This window comes from Epinephelus lanceolatus, chromosome 14 (genome assembly GCF_041903045.1).
Source record: "Epinephelus lanceolatus isolate andai-2023 chromosome 14, ASM4190304v1, whole genome shotgun sequence".
In the NCBI taxonomy this organism is placed as follows: Eukaryota; Metazoa; Chordata; class Actinopteri; order Perciformes; family Serranidae; genus Epinephelus; species Epinephelus lanceolatus.
Genome location: NC_135747.1, coordinates 24,897,245 through 24,919,550, shown reverse-complemented (window position 1 = coordinate 24,919,550; position 22,306 = coordinate 24,897,245). Strand labels below are relative to the sequence as shown.

General features: G+C 42.3%; 1 protein-coding gene across 1 annotated transcript; it reads left to right on the top strand.

Annotated features, from left to right (window-relative positions):
- The first annotated feature begins 564 nt into the window (after window positions 1-564).
- rap2aa (RAP2A, member of RAS oncogene family a) lies at window positions 565-20,559 on the top strand. The gene is made up of 2 exons (XM_033618007.2): window positions 565-1,543; window positions 18,835-20,559. The coding sequence occupies exons 1-2, from the start codon at window positions 1,230-1,232 to the stop codon at window positions 19,070-19,072; spliced, it is 552 nt and encodes a 183-aa protein (XP_033473898.1). The 5' UTR covers window positions 565-1,229; the 3' UTR covers window positions 19,073-20,559.
- The last annotated feature ends 1,747 nt before the right edge of the window (window positions 20,560-22,306 follow it).

Here is a 22,306-nt window from a genome sequence, read left to right as displayed (position 1 = left end):
TATACAGCACATTTCAAACACAGAGAGGAGATTTAACAGGCAAAGAAACAAACAATAGGAAATAAAAATCAATTAGGATCAAATGGAGTGCGTAAAATAAAATCACATTATATATAGTGGACTAGAAATACAGGCAATGATTTCCATAGGTGTAATATCTGGCAGCCTGCGCTGATACACATCTATAAATAATAAATAATTCAATCTCCTGACTCCACACTGTTAGGCAGCTTTTATAGCAGCATTCTCAAATTTGGACAGCAGCGACAAAATGCAGCGTTACCATAGCAACAGCATCCGGTGCATTTTTTTTTCCCTCCTCCTGGATACACATCCTCGAGCCGCCGCTGTGATTGGCCGAGCTCCCTTTGGATGTCACTGGGGCAACCGAATGATGGGAATTTTAACACATGAACGGAAATGCGAGCGCCGCCTGTGACTGGCTGCCTCCGTGCGGCTCCCATTCAGGCTCACGTGAGGTGTACAGGCAGCGGAGGCCGGCTATTGGACGGCTCGCACATCCGTCTGAGGAGGAGGGAGGGTCTATGAGGTTTTTTTTTTCCTCCTCTCCTTGCCTCGGTACGGGAGCCGAGCGGGGACCAGCTGGTTACGCAGCGGCCGTGGGTCTCCACCCGAGAGTATGGCGGCTGGGATTGCACTGGGAAGCGAGGGAGAAGCGGAGACATGCCAGAGGTGGTGAAAAGGAAACAAAGAGACGCAAGTTGCTTCATCAAAGGTGGAGACAGTTTGAGTTGGGGCTGTTTCCCCGACGCGCAACCGGCTTGCAACATCGCGCCTGCAGTTTATTCTAGCTGCTGAAAGCCAGCGTTTTTCCACCAGTGTCCTCGATGGAGCAAGTTTGTTTTTTTCTGATGCACACACAGGAGGTGAGCTAAGCAGATGAAAACCCGCACGCTCCACATCATCGGGCGATATCTCCTTCCTCCCCGTGCACATTTTTGGACATTTGCAGTCCTCGGATGCCCGTCTAGCTGTCAGTGTCTGGCCTGCATGGGGGAATTTCTACAATGAAATCCATCTTGGGGCACCGAGTCTTTGTGCTCTGCCATAGCTGAGCAGCAGCGGCGGCAGGAGGGGAGCAGGACTGTGTTATTGACAACCCGCTCAAAATGGGACACGAATGGTGACTGTGATTCGTGCGCGAACGTTTTGAGTTCATTTCAATGACGCGCGGAGATTTGATACCTTACGACTTGATTTAATCCACGATGCGCGAGTACAAAGTGGTGGTCCTGGGCAGCGGTGGGGTCGGGAAATCCGCCCTCACTGTGCAGTTTGTCACCGGGACGTTCATTGAGAAGTACGACCCCACTATAGAAGATTTTTACCGCAAGGAGATCGAGGTGGACTCCTCGCCCTCGGTGCTGGAGATCCTTGACACTGCTGGCACCGAGCAGTTTGCCTCCATGCGGGACCTTTACATCAAAAACGGTCAAGGATTCATACTGGTCTACAGCCTTGTCAACCAGCAAAGCTTCCAGGACATAAAGCCGATGAGGGATCAGATCATAAGAGTGAAAAGGTTGGTGAAATTACGCGCAGGGAGAAAGAGTAATGTCCAGATTGTTGAGTGTATAGCTGGCCTATCAGGCCCTGTAGTTTCAGGGTGGGCCTAGGCCTGGTCTGGGAACTGTGCTTGCATGGAGATGCATCTTCAACACAACATGCCTGCTCTATTTTGGTGTAACACACACTGCCTTTGCACTGCAGCCCCAGCAGCTATACCAGTGATCATGTGTGCTTGTCCTCACTCTCTCTGCAGACTTTGTTTTTAGGCATTTTAGGAATGACAGTAAGTAGCAGGGCAACAGTGCTGATCCACTCTGTCCGTCAGCGCTGTGAAGACCAGCCAGTCCTCCCCCGTCATAACATGCTAGACGCTGTCTGTGATCTGCCAAGCTGCTGCCCACTGTGCCGGATGCTGCAACCCCTGTGAAACACCGAGCCGGGGATACCCAGGATTCAGTGCAACAGAGGCTCTGCAGAGAGAGCTTCAAGGAAGCACAGCTCAAAATACTGTCTGTAAGGGTTGGGGGGGGGCACACTTAATGTGAGGCCGGCTGCTGCGGAGGAGAAGAAGCCATGTTTTTAATTAACCAGCTGCACAAGCTCTTTAGGAAGAGCGGCACAATTGAAAGCGTGAAATCGTCTGATGTCTGAGAACTGTTACACAGATGATCCAGATATGAGGTCACCGGAGTGAGCCGCTGATTGATACGCGGGAGAGGTTAGCTGAGGCTGTGTGGTTCTGCTGTCATGTTCCTTAGCTCCAGACCAACATGCTGTGAAGACACGCTGTGCTGTACATCCACCTGGCGACATGGCATGATGTTGAATAAGCGAGAGCCTAAATGGAGTGTCACACAGTGGATGATGCTGCTTAGATTATTGGTGGCAGCAGCACACACTGGACTGTGACTGCGTGGGTTCATCAGTCATTGTAGGTGTCAGTGGTTGTGTTACAGTCAATGCAGGGAGTCCAGTGGGCTCCAGAGAGGGAGGAGGCTGGTCTAATGAAGAAGCATATTTAACACGGTGCAGCTTAAAGCTCACACTGTTTACTGATACAGCTAATTACTTCAGATAATGCTCAGCACAAGGACAGTGCAGCCACACCAGACGTGTTTCTGTCTCTGTCGTTTTCCATCCTGTAACCTAAAAAATGAAATTTAACCACCGTACAGATGCTTGTTTTTGTTTCCTTTAGTCTCTGTCACCTAATTGGCTGTTTTTCAAATGCACCTTATAAACAATCCTATAAATCTGTGGCTCCAGATGAAAGAATGAGGTCAACATGTTTCCCCCATATGAGTTGAGAACGAGGAGAGGTGTGTTCAGTCTACAGTGTCTGTGTATGTGTGTGTGTGTGTGGTGTGTGTTTGTATGTAAATGTATACATGTGTGCTCGCACAGCAGATGCAGCCAGGCTGTTATGTGATTTCACACTTAGCACTGAGTGTGGTGCTGCTCTCTAATGTCCCAGCAGAATTTATTTTCTTTAGCGAAAACATCACACTTCACATGCTACTCCTACACGATGGTGCATTTCAGAGTCCTCTGCTTCATGTGGAACCAGACAGCTAAACTTTAGATTGTGTTTTAGAGCTCCACTGTGCAGAATTTAGGGGGATGTAGAAATGGAAGTGTGTTTCCTTTAGTGTATAATCACCTAAAAATAAAAATTGTTGTGTTTTCGTTACCTTAGAGCAGGTCCTCATTTATGGAAATCGCCATGTTGCATTGCTGTTTTCCTGCAGTAGCCCAGAACAGACAAACTAAACACTGACTCTAGATTTTCATGTCAGCGACTGTAGTTAGCAGCCCCTCTGCTTTATTCAGTGTTTTTACCGGTTTAAATAACTAGGTCTGTTTGTTTTTGAGTGGACTAGAGCTCTGCTGATGATTCAGCTCACTGTAAAAAACTTCTGAACACTGAACACTAAAAGAACTTAAACAGTGAGAAGTTTCAGCCGGTTGCAATGTGCAACCCTCACCACTAGATGCCACTAAATCCCCTGAAATCTTACACAGTGCTCCTTTAAACAGGCGAGTTAAAAATGTCAGGTCATTGTTAGTCTTAAATTGACCCCCTGGATGCAGACTGGCCAATCATAACGTAGCATGGGGCCGGCTCGGACCAGGGTCTGACAACAACACAGCTGTACTCCATTGACTCTAATGTAGTTGTTTCAGATTCTCTTCATTTTCAGGCTGGTTTTGAGGACTTGGAGCTAAATGTTGTGCCTGGGGCACGTTGTTTATTAATGATACTCGTTACCTGGTGAGGTTGGAAAAAGATATACGTTTCTTCCCTGTTCCAAAACCAAAATCGAACCCTGAAAAGTGTAGGGTTAGCTAGCTAGCTACTGAAGATATAGCCTACTGAATGTATACACATGCTGCTTTTGCTCTTTAATGATTATAACAGTGAAAAAAATACAGACCCTGCTGTACAGGAACCAGTGAAGGGAAGCAGGGAAACTTTGCTGATATTCAACCAGCTGTGTGTCATCACATTGTGTGCAGATGAATGTTGTTTGACTTCCCCTGGAGATCCCTGCCCATCTGGCAGCCGCACGGGGGTGAAGCCAAACACCGTTCATCTGCACACACTGTGATGCCACACAGCTGGTTCAATATCAGCAAAGTTTCCCTTTATATTCATTGTGTTCTGTGGTGATCAGCAGTGATGTGGTGGTTCACTTTTACACTGTGATCTGTAGCCTATAGTTCGGCTTTAGCTTCTAACTATCTTTGTCTTTTTAACCTGTTGTTGCTGCTGAGTCAGTTTGCGAAAGGTCAATTCAGTTTCCTGTGTGCAGTTTTCCTTGAATAGAGTTTGTTCTGAATGAAAGTCTGCACATTTCTTTGACAGAATTTCTCTTGATCTGTTTTAAAGAAAAGATGAATCAAAGACTTGCTCAGAAATTAGCATCCTCTAGCCTTGCAACAGAAAACATTTCATTGAGAGATTATGCTGAAGATCAGAAGAGGTTTGCTTTACTCAGCCGGGTGTTACAGATGAGGTCTGAACAAACTAAAGCTGTTTGTACGCAGCCTATTCAAACCTACACACACAAGATTTCTGTTATTAAAAGCTTCTGTTGACAGCAGTTACATAAGTTGACTTCTGCTCCTGAGACGTTGTAGATATACTGTATATGGTAAACTCAACACGTACGTCTAAAACGGCACAAACAAAGACTGTTTCCTTTTTTTAGTCGACATGATCTCATTGGGTACACACTGTACGGCAGCCCAGCTCTTATACACATCAAAGATCAATACAAGAACCACACAGTGTATTTATTTCTAAACACATCTCACCCAAAAGCATGAGTGTCAGTCATTGTTTCTCCTGTTGCTGAAAGTAAGTGCAGCACTGTTTAGATGAAAGCCAAGTTGTATCCATAGCACCAGTAGCATAGTGCTCTTTGATCAGATGTTGGCTGGATATAATGTGCCGCATTTTAAAGACAAAGTTGTTTGTAGTTGTATTTCAGAAGTTTGTTGGTTGTTAAGGCCCAGACACACCAAACTGAAATCAAAGAACTAGTGGCAATGAAGGCCAACCTTATTGTTGCCTCATGTCACCTTTGTCTCAGCCAAATAGCTGCACCTGGACACATCACAAAAACAAAACTAGCACGTACGTTCTGTGCCTGCATGAGAAGAAATAAGTCTCCATACCAGCAGGCAGCAGTAGTCTTTATTCGTCGTAAAACAGGGAAACGAGAAGACCGACAGGATGGATTTAAGATGTTAGTTAGCCAGTTAGCACATTAACAACACAACCCGGTGCTGAAAGAGCAAATGATATTTACCGTGCGCCATTGTACAACAACATTCCAACTGTCTCCATGGCTGAAAAGATAATCTTATCTAACATAACAAGCTTGTTTTGATCTCACGTCCTCTGGACTTCAGCTGTTTGTTTACTTTCCTCACTTCCGTTTCTCTTCTCATGCTCTGAGCAGAACTGCCAATCAAAGTGACTTCATTCACTGACCCGCTTTGCTGTCTCTGATGCTAATTCGCCATGCTGAATCGGCCAAAAAAAAGCAGACAAGGACCGACTTGTGCCAACAGTGCAGGACACACTGCCAAAACTGTGGTGACAGACAGCTGGCCATCAGGGCCCTGAAAGGGGTCTCATATAAATACAAGTACATGAACCAAAATACAGTTCATGCACTCACATACTTGCCCATTTATGTACACATTTTAAATGATTCCCAACATTAGAATTATATAAGATTCTGGGTCCTTTATGGTGTTGTTTTCTCGTTGTGTTTTAGCTTTCACGGATAACTGACCAAATGTAGAAAACGTGATTCTAGGTTTCCCATTTTGCATCACTTCTCAGTAGTTACACCATGAGGAATCCAGACAACAGCTCATAATGCCACGCCATATTAAGACATTTTATGTTTAATATAACAGGTGCTTTCCTGACTTGAAAAAAAAAAAGTTGAAAAAAGACCTGCTTATTGCTCCCATGAAGCAGAAATGCAACAAGTTGAGGCATGCATGTTCTGTGGGCTGGCCGAAGGGCATCATGGGAAATGTAGGAAATCAGTAAATGCAGTTGGAGAGTACCAGACAGGTCGAGGCATCAAAAGGAACGGAGACATCAAAAAAAGAGTCATTAAAGCACAGACTGATGAGAGAAAATCATGACAACATCAGAAAAAGGGTGGAATTTTCCATAGCTGATAAGTAAATAAAAGAGTAAATGATTCAAATGAAAATAATCTGCAACTATTTCGAGAACTGATTAATCATTTCAAGAAAGAATAGTGAAGAAATCCTACAAATATTCAGGCTCCAGCTTCTCAGATGGGAGGATTAGCTGCTTCTCTTTGTCGTTCATCATCGTAAACGTAATATCTTTTGAATTTTGGGCAGAGCAAGACGTGAAGACGCCACCTTGGGCTCTGGGACGTTGTGATTGGGATATTTTTAATCATTTTTTGTACGTAAACCAAACAAAAATATAATCAGCGTATGATTGCATAATGAAATTTCATTAGTTGCAGCCACAGAATTTGCATGAGGGATGATTGAAATGTAGAAAGTAGAACTTAAACCACGGCTTCAGCAGTAACAGGTGTCTGTCTCTGATTTCGGTGAACTGTTATTTTTAGGAGATGTAATTTTGCTATGTAAGCCTCATCAGTCTTACTGTTCCTGCACATTACACTGTTGTCATCTCTTGCTTGTCTGTCCCTCCTTGCTGCCAAAACAGTGGCGACCCGTCGCGACCGCATCAGCGTTCATTCGGGTCAGAGTTGCTGCTGTGCGTCGCTCTCACTCTGAACTCTGTCAGCATCAATCAGGGCCTACTGTTAGCGGTACCGACCAGCTTTAGCACAGAGGCCACGGGTGAACGTTATTACACCGAAGCCTGCCTGCTTCCGCTGGGACCTCATCACTCCTCACTTCAGCTGAAGTTAACTATACAGCAGGTGTATATGGAGCATTTAAACAGCAGTGACACAGTCAGAGGACATTGAAGAAGAAAGAGGTGAAATAGGGGTAGCATAACAAACTACTACATCCGTACTGTGAGCGTTGTAGTATGGCTTGCAACTCCGGAGTTCTCATTCAAGGGCTTGTTTATGTACCAACTGGTTGAAAGGGTCATGATCAGTAACTGGAGAAGCAGCAGACTCCCAGTTCTCCCAGAAAGATTATTTTTCATGTCTGTTGTGAAACTGGGTGAAAGAATTGAGCTAAAGTTCAGTGACGGTTACTTAACAGTTGACTTGGCAATTAAAAGTGTGTTTAAAGGGCGCATACAATGGTGTGTTCAAATATCCAACAAGTTGTTTTTGCCAGTTTTGGAAGTCACTATGTCAGAGAAGGTGGCGCTGGGTAGAGCAGTTAGTCAGAGTGTATTTTGCTTTAGGGTTGGTCCACCAGTTTGGTCCAGACAGAAACATCTCAACAACTAATGGATGGACTGTGCTGAGATTATGTGCCCATGGTGCTCTGAGGATGGACGTTATTAACTTTGGTGGCTGCCTGACATTTCCTTTAACGACAGCAACAGGCTACAAGTCATTTTCAATGGAAGCCGGTGACATGACGCTACAAACTACCACCCGACACTTGTTGCTGTGGACAGGTGTGACACGCTACAAATAAAAATTGAGCTGGCCTCAACTTTTTATAGTTCTCCAATGACGTGGCAAAGCATCAACCAATCATATGTATTTGTTTTTAGCTGTGGTACTGTGGTACTGTTTTATTTATCTTTGTTAGCTGATGCTATGCTAGCTTCATGTGCATTGTGGTGCACACAGGGATGCAATTGGATGGCGAAATGTGACGTTAAAATAGGGCTCAGACATTGATCAAAATCATAGATATTTTTTTGACCAAATACACACTTTAGATGACATTCAGTCGGGTTGCTTTGTGGCAAGTTACGGTAACAAGCATTTGAGCAGCACTCCAAATGTGCAACTCTGAAATAATGTAGCTGGTCACAGTGTTGCTGTGTCACTCATCTGAAATGGTTTGGACATTCATGGCTCCCTCAGGTGAATTGAACAACAAAATGATTGTAACAAACATTAACAGTAAGAGAGAGCGAGAAAGCACAGCTGATACCACTGTATCGATATTGCAGAAAATGAGTAATTAATGAGTAATGAGTAATTTGCGATGAGACAAAACTGTTGTAGAGCGTTGCAGAGAAAAGTTGCAGCACTGTGAAGTGGCTGGTCTGGGCTTGACTCAAGCTGGCTGATGGTGTCACAGACGGCTGGTTTTAGAACATGAAGCATGTCACCTCTTTCAACAGCCAATCAGCATGTAATGAAATCAGCTGGTCAAGTCAAAATGACTGCAGACGATGTGTTTGCTTGCTGCAACAGGTACTCCGTCCCTGCCAAGCCCTCTGTTTCTGTCCTCATGTGTGCCGGAGTTGGATGGTGGGTCACTACTGCTGCTCGCAGTATTGTGCTTATGCCCCCTCACACACACACATTCCCATTGACTGATTAATTAGAGCTTCTTATTTCTATTGTGGTGTATTGATTATGAATACAGTACATCCGATGCTCGTTTTATGTTTTTCACTGTTTCGTCACTACTACAAATACAACTGTAGCCGATGTCTCACTATCGCTATCCTCATTCATATTTCAAGAAGCTACAAATTATATCCAGCCACAAAATAAACCCTGAAAAGCTGGAAATCAGAACTGGAGTACAGACAGTTGTTGCATAGAGATGATACACCATCTCATCTAGTTGCATTGGTGTGAACGGGCAGGTTTTGAGAATGGCGTATTGCAAGTATTAACTTGTTTCAACTTGTCTTGTCGCAAATCTTTGGTCTGAGCCGGGCTTAAGGCTCACAGAGCTGCTTTTGTTAAGGGTTAGCTTACTAGCTAGCCATATTCACACGAAGGCACTAGCCACCCATATCAAATCTATGGCCGAATAAATTGTATACGTAATGTTACTACAACTTGATGGTCAGTAATGTTGGAAATAAACACCTTCTTTGTCATGTGAAGGGAGTTATGCCAGTGGTTCCCAACTGGTTCAGCCATGGGGTCCAGATTTCTCTTTCAGTCTTTAGTCCAAGGTCCACACAGTTCAATATATTCAGTGTCATACTTGTAATTGGCCATGTCATCGAGTTAATTTGCTGTCTCTGTCAAGTAGCTGTCTGTTAGTCACTCAGTCTACAGCAGGAAACTGTGCTTAAAAAGGAAAGTGCTGTGCCAGAAATTCACTGTACTTAAAAATAAAGTGTGCTTTTTACAAACTTGACACGTTTGCAAGTCACTTGTGGTCCATTCAGAATGGACCCACGACCCACCAGTTGGGAACTACTGCTCCATGCAACAGTTTGTTCTTTGTAAGGGCAGCTGCAGTATGTATTAAAGGGAAATTTCAGTTTATTTCAACCTGTCTCCTATCATCCTAAATTTGTTTCAAGTGACTAGTGACATAAAAACAATAGTTGGCATGTTAGCCGTTAGCCTAGATACAGCCAGGGCGCATAGTAGCGTCAGACCTGTTAAAACGTAAGTGAACGGGCAACCTTCAAGTGCAAAGTTAGTCCACTAAACAAGCTTTTTTTCCACAAAGACCGCCTCATATTGTTAGGATAAATGTCAGAGAACATATAGAAAACGACATGTAAATGTGTTGTTTTACCTTACCGGTGTGGTGCCATGTTTGTTTATCATCTAGCTCTGCTTTCCAAAGCGCGGCCGAAATATATCTCGCGAGCTCTAGATAAAGCCCAGCTGGATACTACTCCAGGTGGAGGTGTCTCGTCCTCGGTCACATCCAGACCTTGAAAATAAGGTTGTAACCGGTCCCATTCCTTGCAACAGAGGCATTCCTCTTCTGTGGGCACTGGGGCACAGCATTCACAGGTACACCACCAATCTCCAGAGCTATGCAGCCTTGCAGCAACCATTCCTCCTCTGTCGTCCTCTACCTGTTGCGCCTCTCTCTCTCTCCTCCTCTGTTCTTCAATTTCATGAAGCTCTTCGTCAGTGTATTCTGGCTCAAATAAATAAGGGCGGCCATCAAACTCTGCAAAATCAAATTCCTCCTCCACAGAGTCGAAGTCTGGCAAAATGTCAGCCATTATTCTATAAATCTTTCATAAAATAGATGAATGAACTTTTCAGGCTACTGTCCGGTTCTGCCTTGCAGCTGTTGCTACATGTTCTCGCGATATTTCGGCCGTGCTTTGGAAAGCAGGGCGAAATGGTAAACAAACATGACACTTTTACATGTCGTTTTCTATATGTTCTCTGACATTTATCCTAACAATATGAAGCAGTCTTTGTGGAAAAAAGCTTGTTTAGTGGACTAACTTTGCACTTGAAGGTATGCCCGTTCACTAGGTCTGACGCTACTATGCGCCCTGGCTGTATCTAGGCTAACGGTTAACATGCTATCTATTATTTCTATGTCACTAGTCACTTGAAACAAATTTAGGACGATAGGAGACAGGTTGAAATAAACCAAAATTTCCCTTTAAGAGTAAAAAGAAAAAGGATGCCATTTGGAACGCAGCCTATATATGACTGCTGTGACAAGTTGAGTAGTACACGACATATACACTGAGCCTCGTGTAAAAATAGGAGCTAATTATGTCTTTAAACACACTCATGGTATGTATTTCATCGATGCTACAAACTGAACATTGATCTCATAGAGTCCAGCTCTGCACCACAAAGCTCCTCACAAAGGGTTTGGATGATGTCAAACTGTGCGCTGCTCTCAAACAGCGGTTGGTAGGTAGTGACAAAATGCCATTGAACTAGTCTCATAGAAGCCCATTAAAAAGTCCACTTCACTTTTAAGCTGTTGCCATGGATATTCGGAGAGGAAAACAACAAGCAATTATGAAAACAGCCAGGCAACAAGCTGTCTAGACTTAAGTGGTTTATAGCCTTTTTTTGTGAAGTCATAGAATCAAAGCGTTCAGCTAATTAGCTCTTCAGGTTTGCGTCCTAATCTGAGCAAAGTCTGCACCTACCTGTACACATGCTAAACTAAGTGGTACATTAAACATTAACAGTAACCCAAAATGTGTTGTATATCAGTCACATAGAGATCGTTCTGACATTGCACTGATAGTGTCGACGCTGATATAATATCCTTAGTGTGTTGTATAATTTTCAGACTTATGAATGAGTCTGAACTACTCAAAGCATGTTCCGCTCCTGTCTGACCACTATTTCATGGAACAAATTTCCGATGCAGTGGCACTTTGCATTTCAGATTTCAGGTCCCGTACTCTGCACAGTAGGAGGAGGGATTTGTCTCAGATGGCATAATTACCTCGGGGAGATAGTAGTGTGCTGTAATAATGCTGTGATACATCAGATCCGAGGACGAGTAGCCTGTATAGTCTGTCTCGTACAATACTCATCGTTTATCTTTTCCATTTTTGCATTTGTTGGCCAGTTTCTCCGTCATCTGTGAATAGCATCATATTTTTTTAAGGAAAAGGAAGCAGAGAATTTGGTTTCACCACCTTGAAAGTATCCAAAAGAGACTTTAAGTAGTATCCCTGATATCGTCTTTTTTTAATCTGTCATTATTTTAAAAGGAGAAAAGCTCATGCAAAATTCATGTGCTTGCCATGGCGTGTTTACCAGCGATTCTCCAGATATCTTTTCCTGATGAAATTTTTCTTTGCCCTGATGCTGTGCCAGAAGAGAGGAGCCTCCTCTCTGACTCAGCTGATGTCTCTCCACTGACTAAACCGAAGACCCTCCACTAAAGGGCCGTCGGGAGGAGGCCCAGCATGCAGTCCGTTTCCTCCCTCATCCTGACGGTGTCGGCCGGAGTCAAATCCAGAGGCTCTTGGGCCGCTGGGTTCCACCGTCCGTCAGCAAGGTCTGTGTGAGTTGATGCATCATGCATTATAGATAAGGTGTGTCTGGGCGACCTCGAATGGGTGTCTGCAGTCAGACAGCACCAGTGCTGGGGGGCCGTCAAGCTCACAAGCTGAAGGCTACAGCATGACATGTTTGTTTGTGTCACGGCACAAACACAAGCAGTTATTCATTTGTCTTCTGAGGCTCGCGTCTAAAACCATCTAAAACCGCTCCGTATGTGCTCTGTGTTACGGACAAGCTTTGCTTCCTTGCATCAGCCGCTGTCGGGTCACAAGGCAGTGTGGTCGACACCCTTTATGTTGAGGCCCTGGGAGCCTCAGTATCCGTGGCAGCCGCTGTCTCACACCTCCTGGGACTGCTGGTTTCCTCCTCTGTTATTATGACTATATATAGCCCCTCTCCTTTGGTACCAGATGTCTTTGTGCTGCACTTGTGTTATGATGAGGCCTAAATGAGCTACATAACTTGCATACGGCTGACCAAGTCAAGTCCTCCATTATGGTTAAAAATAAAAGAACACGCAGCACACAGCAGTTTGGTATGACCTTATTGGACTGGCTTTACTTCCTGCTGCTGTTTGGGAAATCCATTTAAGGGATACTTTGCAGATTTTCAACCAGCTTTGTATCATTACAGTGTGGGTAGTATGTGCGCTCAGATCTCCCTGATCATTTGCCAGCTCATACTACAGATTTGACTTGTGCATTCTTGTGTGACACAAAGAGTATAGGAGCAGATCTAGACACAGACCCGCCCCTCCCTCGCTGTCAAACTCAGATCAAATTTTAAAACAAGGCAGCGCTGATCAAATAAAAACCAATACTCTGTTACTGCATTGCCTATTTTTAGCCTGGAATGTTTGCAGAAACATATTTTAGTGCACTGTTTGGCTGTAATACAACAATTTGTGAACAGGAAGTAAGTGCCACACTGTTTCCTATGTTGAAAAAAATGGAGGCTGAAAAAGCTGAGATCAAACTAAAACCACAGATTTTTGACTCAAGACTTTTTTTGCCTAAAATGTTTTCAGAAATACATTTTATTGTACTGTTTAACTGTAAACAGTAGATAGTTTGTCACCAGCCGCCGCCACATTGTTTCCTGTTTCAAAACAGACAAGCTCGCATTACGTCACACACCATCAAGAGCGTTTATTGTTCTGGTGTGGCACAGTGCATTCTGGTAGTTGTAGGTTATCTGCGTCTTGAGTAAAAGCATATTCGACAACCCTTTTCCTCTGTTTTCTCTGGTCATGTAGCGCCAATTTCAAAAGTAGGCTGGTTTTATGAAAAGACAATCCTTCTGTCCACATCAGTACTTCTTGATTTATAGTGTCTTTCATTTGATTTCTGGGTTTTGACACTCAGCCAGCTCTAAAGCGAGATTCACAGTTGTTGTGTAAATATGATAGTAATGGTGATGATAATTGCTTTGTTAATAGCTGAAACAGATTTTGTCATCAGAATGAATTGGCAACTATTTGATACTTGGTTTATCGTTCGTGTAATTTAGAAGCAAACATGGCGAAAAATTCCCCAGTTCCAGCTTCTCAAAAATGACTATCTAGTTTTTTAGTCTCATATTGGACTGTTAGTGTGGACAAAACGACATTTCAGACGTCACCATTGGCTCTGCAAACTTGTCATTGGCTTTTTTTTTTTTTTGCAATTTGTTAAATGTTTGATAAATCAAATGATTAATTAAGTAAAAACGTAGTAGCTGAATAGAAGAATTGCATCGATTAAGCGATTAATCAGTTAGTTGTCAGCTAATCTGCTAATTGATTAATTGATTTTAGTCATTTTCTGTGAAAAAAATCCTCTGATTTCAGCTTTATAAAGGTCCAGTGTGGGATTTAGGGGGATATATTAGCACAAATGGAATATAAGTGCTTTGTTAGTGTATAATCACCTGAAAATAAGAATTGTCCTGTTTTTGTTGCCTTAGAATGAGCCGTTTATATCTACGTACAGAGGGGATCGTTATCGTCCCATACAGTCCGCCATGTTTGACAAACTAAACATTAGCATTTTCGCGTCAGCCACTGTAGAGCAGCCCCTCTGTGACGAACCAAACAGCAGTGGAATAACACTCTTTATTCTGTGTTTTTTACGGGTTAAAATCTGGTCCATTTGCTTTGGAGATGAGGAGACCTTTGTGGATAATTCGGGCTCCAGGTAAAAACCTCCTGAATTTTTGGATCAGAAAAAAGATGAGCACATATTAGCATGTGCTGGGCTAGCAGGCCATCTGCGACAAGCCAAACAATGTGAGAGAAACACTGATTTGTAACGTAAAATTGCTTTATTCAGTGCTTTTTCCAGTTTTAATCACCTGGTCCATTTGTTTTAGGGATGTCCCGATCACATTTTTTTTTTGCATCCGATCCGATACCGAGTCCTTTATTTTGAAATCGAGTCCGATACCGAGTCCGATCCGATACATTGCAAAGCATTAAAAAAGTATTTTAAAGTACTTTAAATAGTATCCAAAAAGCTTATCGGTGGTTCAGCAGCACAAAATGTAAACAAAATATCTTCTTCTTGTCTTCAACAAACAAAATAGGCCTATATCTTTATACAGTGGAAAGCAGAGGCAACAATGAACAACATAGATGAAAACCTGGCCATTTTTGTTGTTTTGATTCCTCCAATCTTTTATTACCGATTCCGATTTTGTAAAAATAACGTGATCGGCGCCGATACTCGGATCGGACATACCTAGTTTTTTTTTAGAGAGGAAAAGAGCTTTGCAGATAATTTGGCTCCTGTTAAAAACCTCCTTGAATGATGAACACTTAAGGAATTTTTACCTGGAGTTCACACTTGTAACATGAGAAGTTTCAGCTCGTTGAAATCTGCTACCCTCACAGCTAGTTTCTTTACTCCTCTATGACAGTAAACTGAATATCTTTGGGTTGTAGTCAAAACAAGACATTTTTAGGATGTCATGAATTTTATCGACATTTTATAGACCGAACAGCTAATCGATTAAGTGACAAAATCATCAACAGATTAATCAACAATGAAAATAATCACTAGTTGCTGCCTTAATTCATTGATAATGACAGAAATCTTTGGTTGCAGCTCTACTGTTCTGTCACTGATAATAATATGACTAGTTGTCATTTAAGGAGTTAAATACGTGAACAGAATTCAGGTAACCATTTCAAGCTGTGTTTTTTCTGTAGCGAGTAACGATTGAGGCAGGAAGGTGAGAGCTGGTGTGAAACATCATGTAATGGTGGATAATATTTTAGATAGTTGGCCTCCCACAGAGATTTACAGCAGGAGATTTGAGCCAAACCACAGCCTGGTGCAGAGTCGAGACACCCAAATGGCACCATTACCCCCAACTAAATGCTGAGTCCCCTGTAGCTCCCCCTGAACGAGTGCAGCTATAAAAGTAAAGGTTTTGCCTTTCAATCTGCTCTCCCACAGCTATGTTTAGGGCTTTTCAGTGAAGGTGGGAAAGGGAATTTAAGGTTCAAAGTGAGAACTGCCTACCACCAACTAGTCTAAAATAGTTCTCGGGAAAATAATGGCCTTGGCTTGGTCTTTCTTGACACCAGGAATGCAGTGAGACCTGAGCACTGTACTCTGCATGTTAACGCTGAGATGCATACGCTGTAGTTTCTCATTCAAGTTCCCTCCGAGCTCATAGAACATTATCCCGCTCGCGGTAACACGCCGACCGACCTCTAAGATCGTCTCTTAAATCCTGGTTGTTCCTCTCAGCTGCTGAGCCGATCCTGGGAACAGAACAGGAGAGTTGAGATTAAAGTTCACTCTGGATGAAGTATTCATGAGTAGATCAAAGCCACTTCCCTGTTCTCTGAAAGTTTAAGCTTATTTAACGGTGAAACCTGCAGCCCCTGGCCTCTGAGAGTTGCTCCGGCTGCTCGACTTGGAAAAGTACCACAGTTGCTACTTCTGCAGTCTCCCCGTCTCTCCAGCATTCATCAATTCCTTGTATACCTGTTACCATAGCAATCAAGGATGAGGATGTTTTTTTCTCTATAAATAATTTAGAAGCATGTATATTTCAGAGAGCAAGGACAGCATTTGAAAGCCCTAATGATGTTCGGGTGCATGGCTCCGACTAGATTTGACGATGTTCAGTATCTTGAGCAGAGACATTTAAACTCAGTTCAAACGACGGGTCCAACAGATGGAAACCACTCCTTCTGCCAGCCTCACACACACACACAGATAAGGATGAAAGAAATAACAACCTGTTGTTTACCAAAGGATGTGGATACGCATGATCTGCTATCTCTCTGATGTTTTTGATCTTTGTTATCTCTTCTGATGTGTTACAAACTGCCTCGGATGCCCACCGTGTTTCCCGATATCAAAACTGATGTAGTGATTAATTTGGTGAAACTGCTTCCAAGCTGTTCCTTCTTATAATTATAGTGCCGTAGCCTATTTAATTCAACTGACCGTCTCCTCTGGCTGTCCACTAAGTAGTCCAGTTCCACAGTGACATGTTGCGCTCCAGCAACATGCCAGGGAGTTCAGAGCTCAAAGGATTATGGCCACTTCCCACCCTCAGGGGTCAGAGCATCTACTACTCATTTCCTGTTCTTTACTGGGTCAAGCTTTAGATTTCTTGGTATTTACATGAGGCAGGGTGGACGGCATGAAGGCTCAGTGGTTAGCTCCCCGCAGCGAGAAGGTGCTGCCCGCTTCTTTATATGAAAAGCTTCCTCCCACAGTCAAAGCCCATGTGTGCAGCAAAGTTTTTTTTTATAAAAATGCCCTTTTCTTTCTGTTTTCAGCTCCCATGTTTTGCACCCAGCTGAGCTTTTTGAAAATACTCCAAGCTGGTGGTTTTGAAAAAATCCAGGCTTATGTTGTGAGGAGAGGGAAGACAGATGACTGCTGCACTTTGCTTTGGGAAGCAGGTCATGAGGCCAAGTTGTTCATTGTTGCCATTAAAAGAAAGACAGTTGAATGTCTTGGCAGGTCATATTTCAATAGGGGGCTGTACAACAAATAAATGTATGGATTATGGATAATTAAATAGTGGGTTTTACATGGCAAGTGCAAAAGCTTTATTTGGTAGTGCAAGTAAAACATTTTTAAACATTAAAGGAATACTTCACCCCTCAAATTAACATTTGTATTTCACTTATTCAGCCTGTGCTACATTGAATTTGGGAAGAATATTCATGCCGGACAATCCAAAAACTGGAAACTATTGAAGTCATAACTTTGATGATGTCATAATCAATTATATATCAAAACATCTACTAACAACAGGGCGTCGATAGGTCCATAAAAAGTCTTAAATTGTCTTAAATTCAGATTCAATGGGTGTTAAATATTTTCAGTCACATTACCGCGGAAATGTCTCTGGCCTGACAGACCCAATGACTTGTGAATATTTACAATCATTGGACAGACCGAAAAAATGCAATAATTAATAGCATTTATGACTGATGAAATTTTGTGGTCTTTTTACATTAAACACATAAATCTTAAACTCACCTAACTGTCACTTTTCCTTACTGTTCATTTTGAGCTGACATCAGTCTGTTTACCGGGAAAGAGCATGTACACTTGTGTCTCATACACACACACACACAAATATGGATGGATGGATGGATGGATAAAATGTGTATTTCCATTGCAGATTTGGTCTTAAATTTAGTATAAGGGGGTATTAAAAAGTCTTAAATTTAACCTGGTTATATCTGTAGACATCCTGTAACAAACTCACACAACTCGTGAAGTATAATCCAAGTGTCATTTATCCAGTCCGATGCTCAGTACTTCCCAAAAAGACAGCCCTTTCTGCCAGGAAACTGACCTCAAAGTGAAACTTACCCATGTCCTCTTCAAAGCCAGACGCCATTGACAAAAACAGTAATTTTACCTAGCTGAACACAGCAGCTGCAGGTCTACCACTTCCTCAATCTGTTGTTTGTTTGTGTTGTTGTGTGACTTTAGTGAATCCAAACTAACCGTTTAAAACATCAAACTCACACAATAACACAACCAAACTAATCAATCGAGGCAGCAGTAGACCAGCAGCTGCTGTGTTCAGCAAAGTAAAATTAGAGCATAGATAGATTTCTCTTAAAGGTCAGTTCTGTTGGAAAGGGTTGTCTGTTTGGGAAGTACTGAGGGTACAACTGGATAAATAAGATTTGGATTATACTGTGTGAGGTGTATGAGAGTTGGTAAATAGATATTTTGATATAGTTTTACTATTGACTTCAATTGATGAAGAATTTTATCAGTTTTTGGATTCTTCGTTCACTGTGGAGGCATGCGGAAAAAAACAAGGTTTACTGGGTGTGTAATTGACATACAAATGGTCATTTGGGGAGTGAAGTATTCATTTAAGCACAATGCTAATTAGGGCTGCAACTAACGATTATTTTCATTGTCGACTAATCTGTCATTATTTCTTCGATTAGTCGACTAATCATTTTATCGAAAAATGTGTTAAAATGTTGAAAAATGTCGGTTTGTCATTCCCAAACCCCCAAATGATGTCATCTAATGTCTTGTTTCGTACTCACGCCAAAGTGTTTTAGTTCACTGTCACGGGAGAGTGTGTAAAGCTGCCAATATTTGAGCGTAAGAAGCTGCAATAAGAGTATTTTGGGGTACTTTTATAGTACTTTTCTATGGAAAAAGACTCAAACCGATTAGTCGACTACAACAGTAGTCACCGATTACTTTAATAGTCGATTAGTCATCGATTAGTCGACTAATTGTTGCAGCCCTAATGCTAATAGAGATTTGGTAAAGTATAATTGTCTGTCTTTGTAAACTGTAAATATAGTGGAAATATAAGAACAAAAAACTGGCTGATTGCTTCCATACAGTTCCTCATCATCACTTTTCTCTGAGTACATCCTCTGTCTGTGTCTGACAACCCGATGTGGGTCTGTGTCTGTCCTCAGGTACGAGAAGGTTCCTGTGATCCTGGTGGGGAACAAGGTGGACCTGGAGAGCGAGAGGGAGGTATCGTCCAGTGAAGGTCAGGCACTGGCCGAGGAGTGGGGCTGCCCGTTCATGGAGACCTCAGCCAAGAGCAAAACCATGGTAGACGAACTGTTCGCTGAGATCGTTCGGCAGATGGACTACGCCGCCCAGCCAGACAAGGATGACCCCTGCTGCTCCTCTTGCAATATACAATAGCCCCGGGGGCTAGGCAAAAAGTCCACTTAGAGGAAGCTACTTCGACCCGCAGCAGAGGGACACACACTTAGACACACACACATGTACATGCCAATTAAACGGTAGAAAAATTCATGGTTGAACGCGACGGATTTTAACTCCACGGAGCATAAAATCAGCAGTGACATGATTATTAATAACGACATGTGAGTAATGAATACAGTTTGAACGAGGAATGCCAGGAATTTGCCGCAAGAGAAATTGACAAATGACTAAAAGGAACATGCCCTCGCCTTATGTTAGTCTCTTCTGTTGTTCGGGTTTGTTTTTGTCCTTTTGAGGTGTGGGGGGGATCATCAGCACACAATCACAGATCAGGATCTTTACTCTTTAGGTTGTTCTACGGTCTGTTCAAAGTGAGTAAATAATGTTTTCTGGTTTTGTTTGTATGAGAGAGGATGCATCTTTTGTTACCACCACTCAGTAGCTACTGTACACAAATCCAGTAACAGATATCTGGGATCCAGTTGTTCTAAATGTTAAGGAGTATTTGATTTGCAGTATGTGCATTTTTCCTCCCAGCTTATTTTGTGCAAGTGGTCGGCGGGAGGTTTTTCTACTCATCACAGGGCTGAACCAAAGAGGTGACCTGAAAGCACCTCCATTTTCTTATTTTTGTTTTTTTTTCCAGTCGTTGAAAGTGGAATGGAGAGAAAATGGTGGATAAGTCAGTGTCTTTCTTGAAACATTGGTGCAGTCATCTCTTTCCTATTTTCTCACTATGAGATACAATAGCAAACAATTGCAGAGTCTTTCACATATCGTGTGATGTTCCGTTTTCCTCTCTGGGGGACTCTGACAGCAGATTGCCGAGTAGTAATATAACTAACTGCTTCATCCTGATGGGACAAAGAGTTCATCTTTTCAGTGTTTGAATATCTCTACAGACGATCGCTCTAATCTCTTTTCAGGAATGGGTGACATTTTAAGTGAAGATGCCAACATTTGTCATACTTTACTTCTTTTTTTTTCTCCTCCGGTATCAATATGAGAAATGGGGTGCGTACGAGTTTCAACATCCTGATCCCATGCTGTATGTGCTCAGAGTATTCAAATCCATAGTAACAAATAGTAACGACGAAGGCGATGATAATAAGAATAATAAATGGTAGTGTAAATATTTTGTATTGAAAGTGCCAGCTCCTGTGAAGACACTGACTCAACACATGTGGAATTGTCAACTGTATGCATGGCTAGTAAACAAAAAAAGGACTCTTATTGTTTGAGATAAATATAGGCTGTGGAAATGTGCAAACCAAACACGTCTGGATCTGGACACTGTCTCAACTGTACATCTGTGTTGCCACGGGAACCAAACTTTCCCCGTGTGACCATTTTCATTGTTGATTTTATATTTTTTTATGTGACCATTTACTCTTTATTCCCTCTCTGAATGGTGACACTGTTACATTTGACACCTAAACAATAAAAGTGCGTTCAACACTCGACTGCGGCCTCCAAGCTTAAGTGAAATGAAGTAAGTGGACTGACATGCTGAAAGAAACGCTGGTTCTTTGTTGCACTCTGACGCTGGTTTTATAACCAAATTGCTTCTTTTCTTCTGTACTTTTCTAACTTGTAATTCTGCATAATTACTATGTTAACTGTTTTTTAAGTTTCCCAGAGGCCTTAAAGGGATAGTTCAGATTTTTTGAAGTGGGATTGAATGGGGTACTTATCTATAGTGAGTGTATCACGCGAAACACAAAAGCTAAGCAATATACTGCAGTTGATGGGGGTCAGCAACAAAAATATTTTAGCCACCTAAATAAAGTCCCACCTAAGAAAGTGCACGCTATTTTGAGAGTATTTTCACTGCATTACTTTTCTATCAGACAGCCGACTCCAATGGGGAAGCTGTTAATGGCTTCAGTTCTCCATCTATGCTCTCATCAAAGCCACCAGACTCCATTAACAACTAGAATTACCACCCTATGGTTGTATGCTTCTGCGCACCAGTCAAGTTTCTCTCACAGTTCCACACACATCTCCCCCCCGACACAAAAGATCTATATAATCAGCACAGTTTCAAGATTAGTGTCACCAATTCAGCATCTGACCAAATGTCTTCCCTTCTGTTCCCGAGATATGACCTTTGACCTTTTGGATATAAAATGTCATCACGTCCTCATTTTATCCTACTAGACATATGTCTGCAATGTTGTCATAATTAGCATATGAGTTCCTGAGTTATGGCTGAAAGTAGGTTTGTGAGGTCAATGCCCTTGACCTTTGACCCTTGACCACCAAATTCTAATCAGCTTAATCTTTAGTCCAGGTGGACGTTTGTGCCAAATTTGAAGAAGTCCCCAAAAGGTGTTCTTGAGATATAACTTTCACAAGAATAAGAAAGATCTATAGATTTGACCTATGACCACCAAAATCTACATAGTTCATTGTTGAGTCCACGGGGACGTCTGTGCCTAATTTGAAGAAATTCTCACAAGGCTTTCTTGAGATACTGCGTTCATGGACAGATAGACAAAATGCTTCCAGCTATGGGTATTGCCGGCGCAGAGGCATAAAAACAGTAATTTTACTTAGCTGAACACAGGAGCTGCTGGTCTACCGCTGCTTCGATCAGTTAGTCACACAATAATACAAACAAAACAACTCTTCGAGGCAGCGGTAGACCACAAGCGTCTGTGCTCAACAATGTTAAATCGCTGTTTTTCTTAATGGAGTCTAGCTTTGATGAGAGCAATATAATGGCTTCATTCTGCTCCTGAAAATCAATAATGTCTGACCGAAAGGTAAAGCAGTAAAAATACTCTCAGTTTATTGTACACTTAAACTCATACTGATTTTTTCAGGCAGTTAAAATATGTTTTGTTGCTGCCCCCTCCACAGCAGTATATTGCTTAGCTTCCATGTCGGACTCCAGCTTGCTAGTAGTTTAGTGTCTTTGGATAAGTACCTCATACAACCCCCTTAAAAAATCTAAACCCTTTAATCACAAACTGGTTTTGACCACTCTTTCATGATGCTTTGTACTGCCAAGGTTGCAATGGTATGAGATTGCCACGGTACAATAATCGCCTCAGAAAACAACACAGATTCATAATATATGGTATTAGACTACTGTATGAGTAACAGTGACATTTAAAGCAATGAAAACAGAAGGGTTTTTTTGTTGTTGAATAGGTGCTTTGTTATAATTGAAACTTGAGACTATTTTTTATGGACGTTGTGTAA

Bases quoted from the DNA above. Each gene is read 5' to 3' on its own strand.
- rap2aa (XM_033618007.2), top strand. From the start codon at position 1,230: ATGCGCGAGTACAAAGTGGTGGTCCTGGGCAGCGGTGGGGTCGGGAAA. The intron at 1,544-18,834 runs GTTGGTGAAATT...GTCTGTCCTCAG, and splicing joins CAGATCATAAGAGTGAAAAG to GTACGAGAAGGTTCCTGTGA.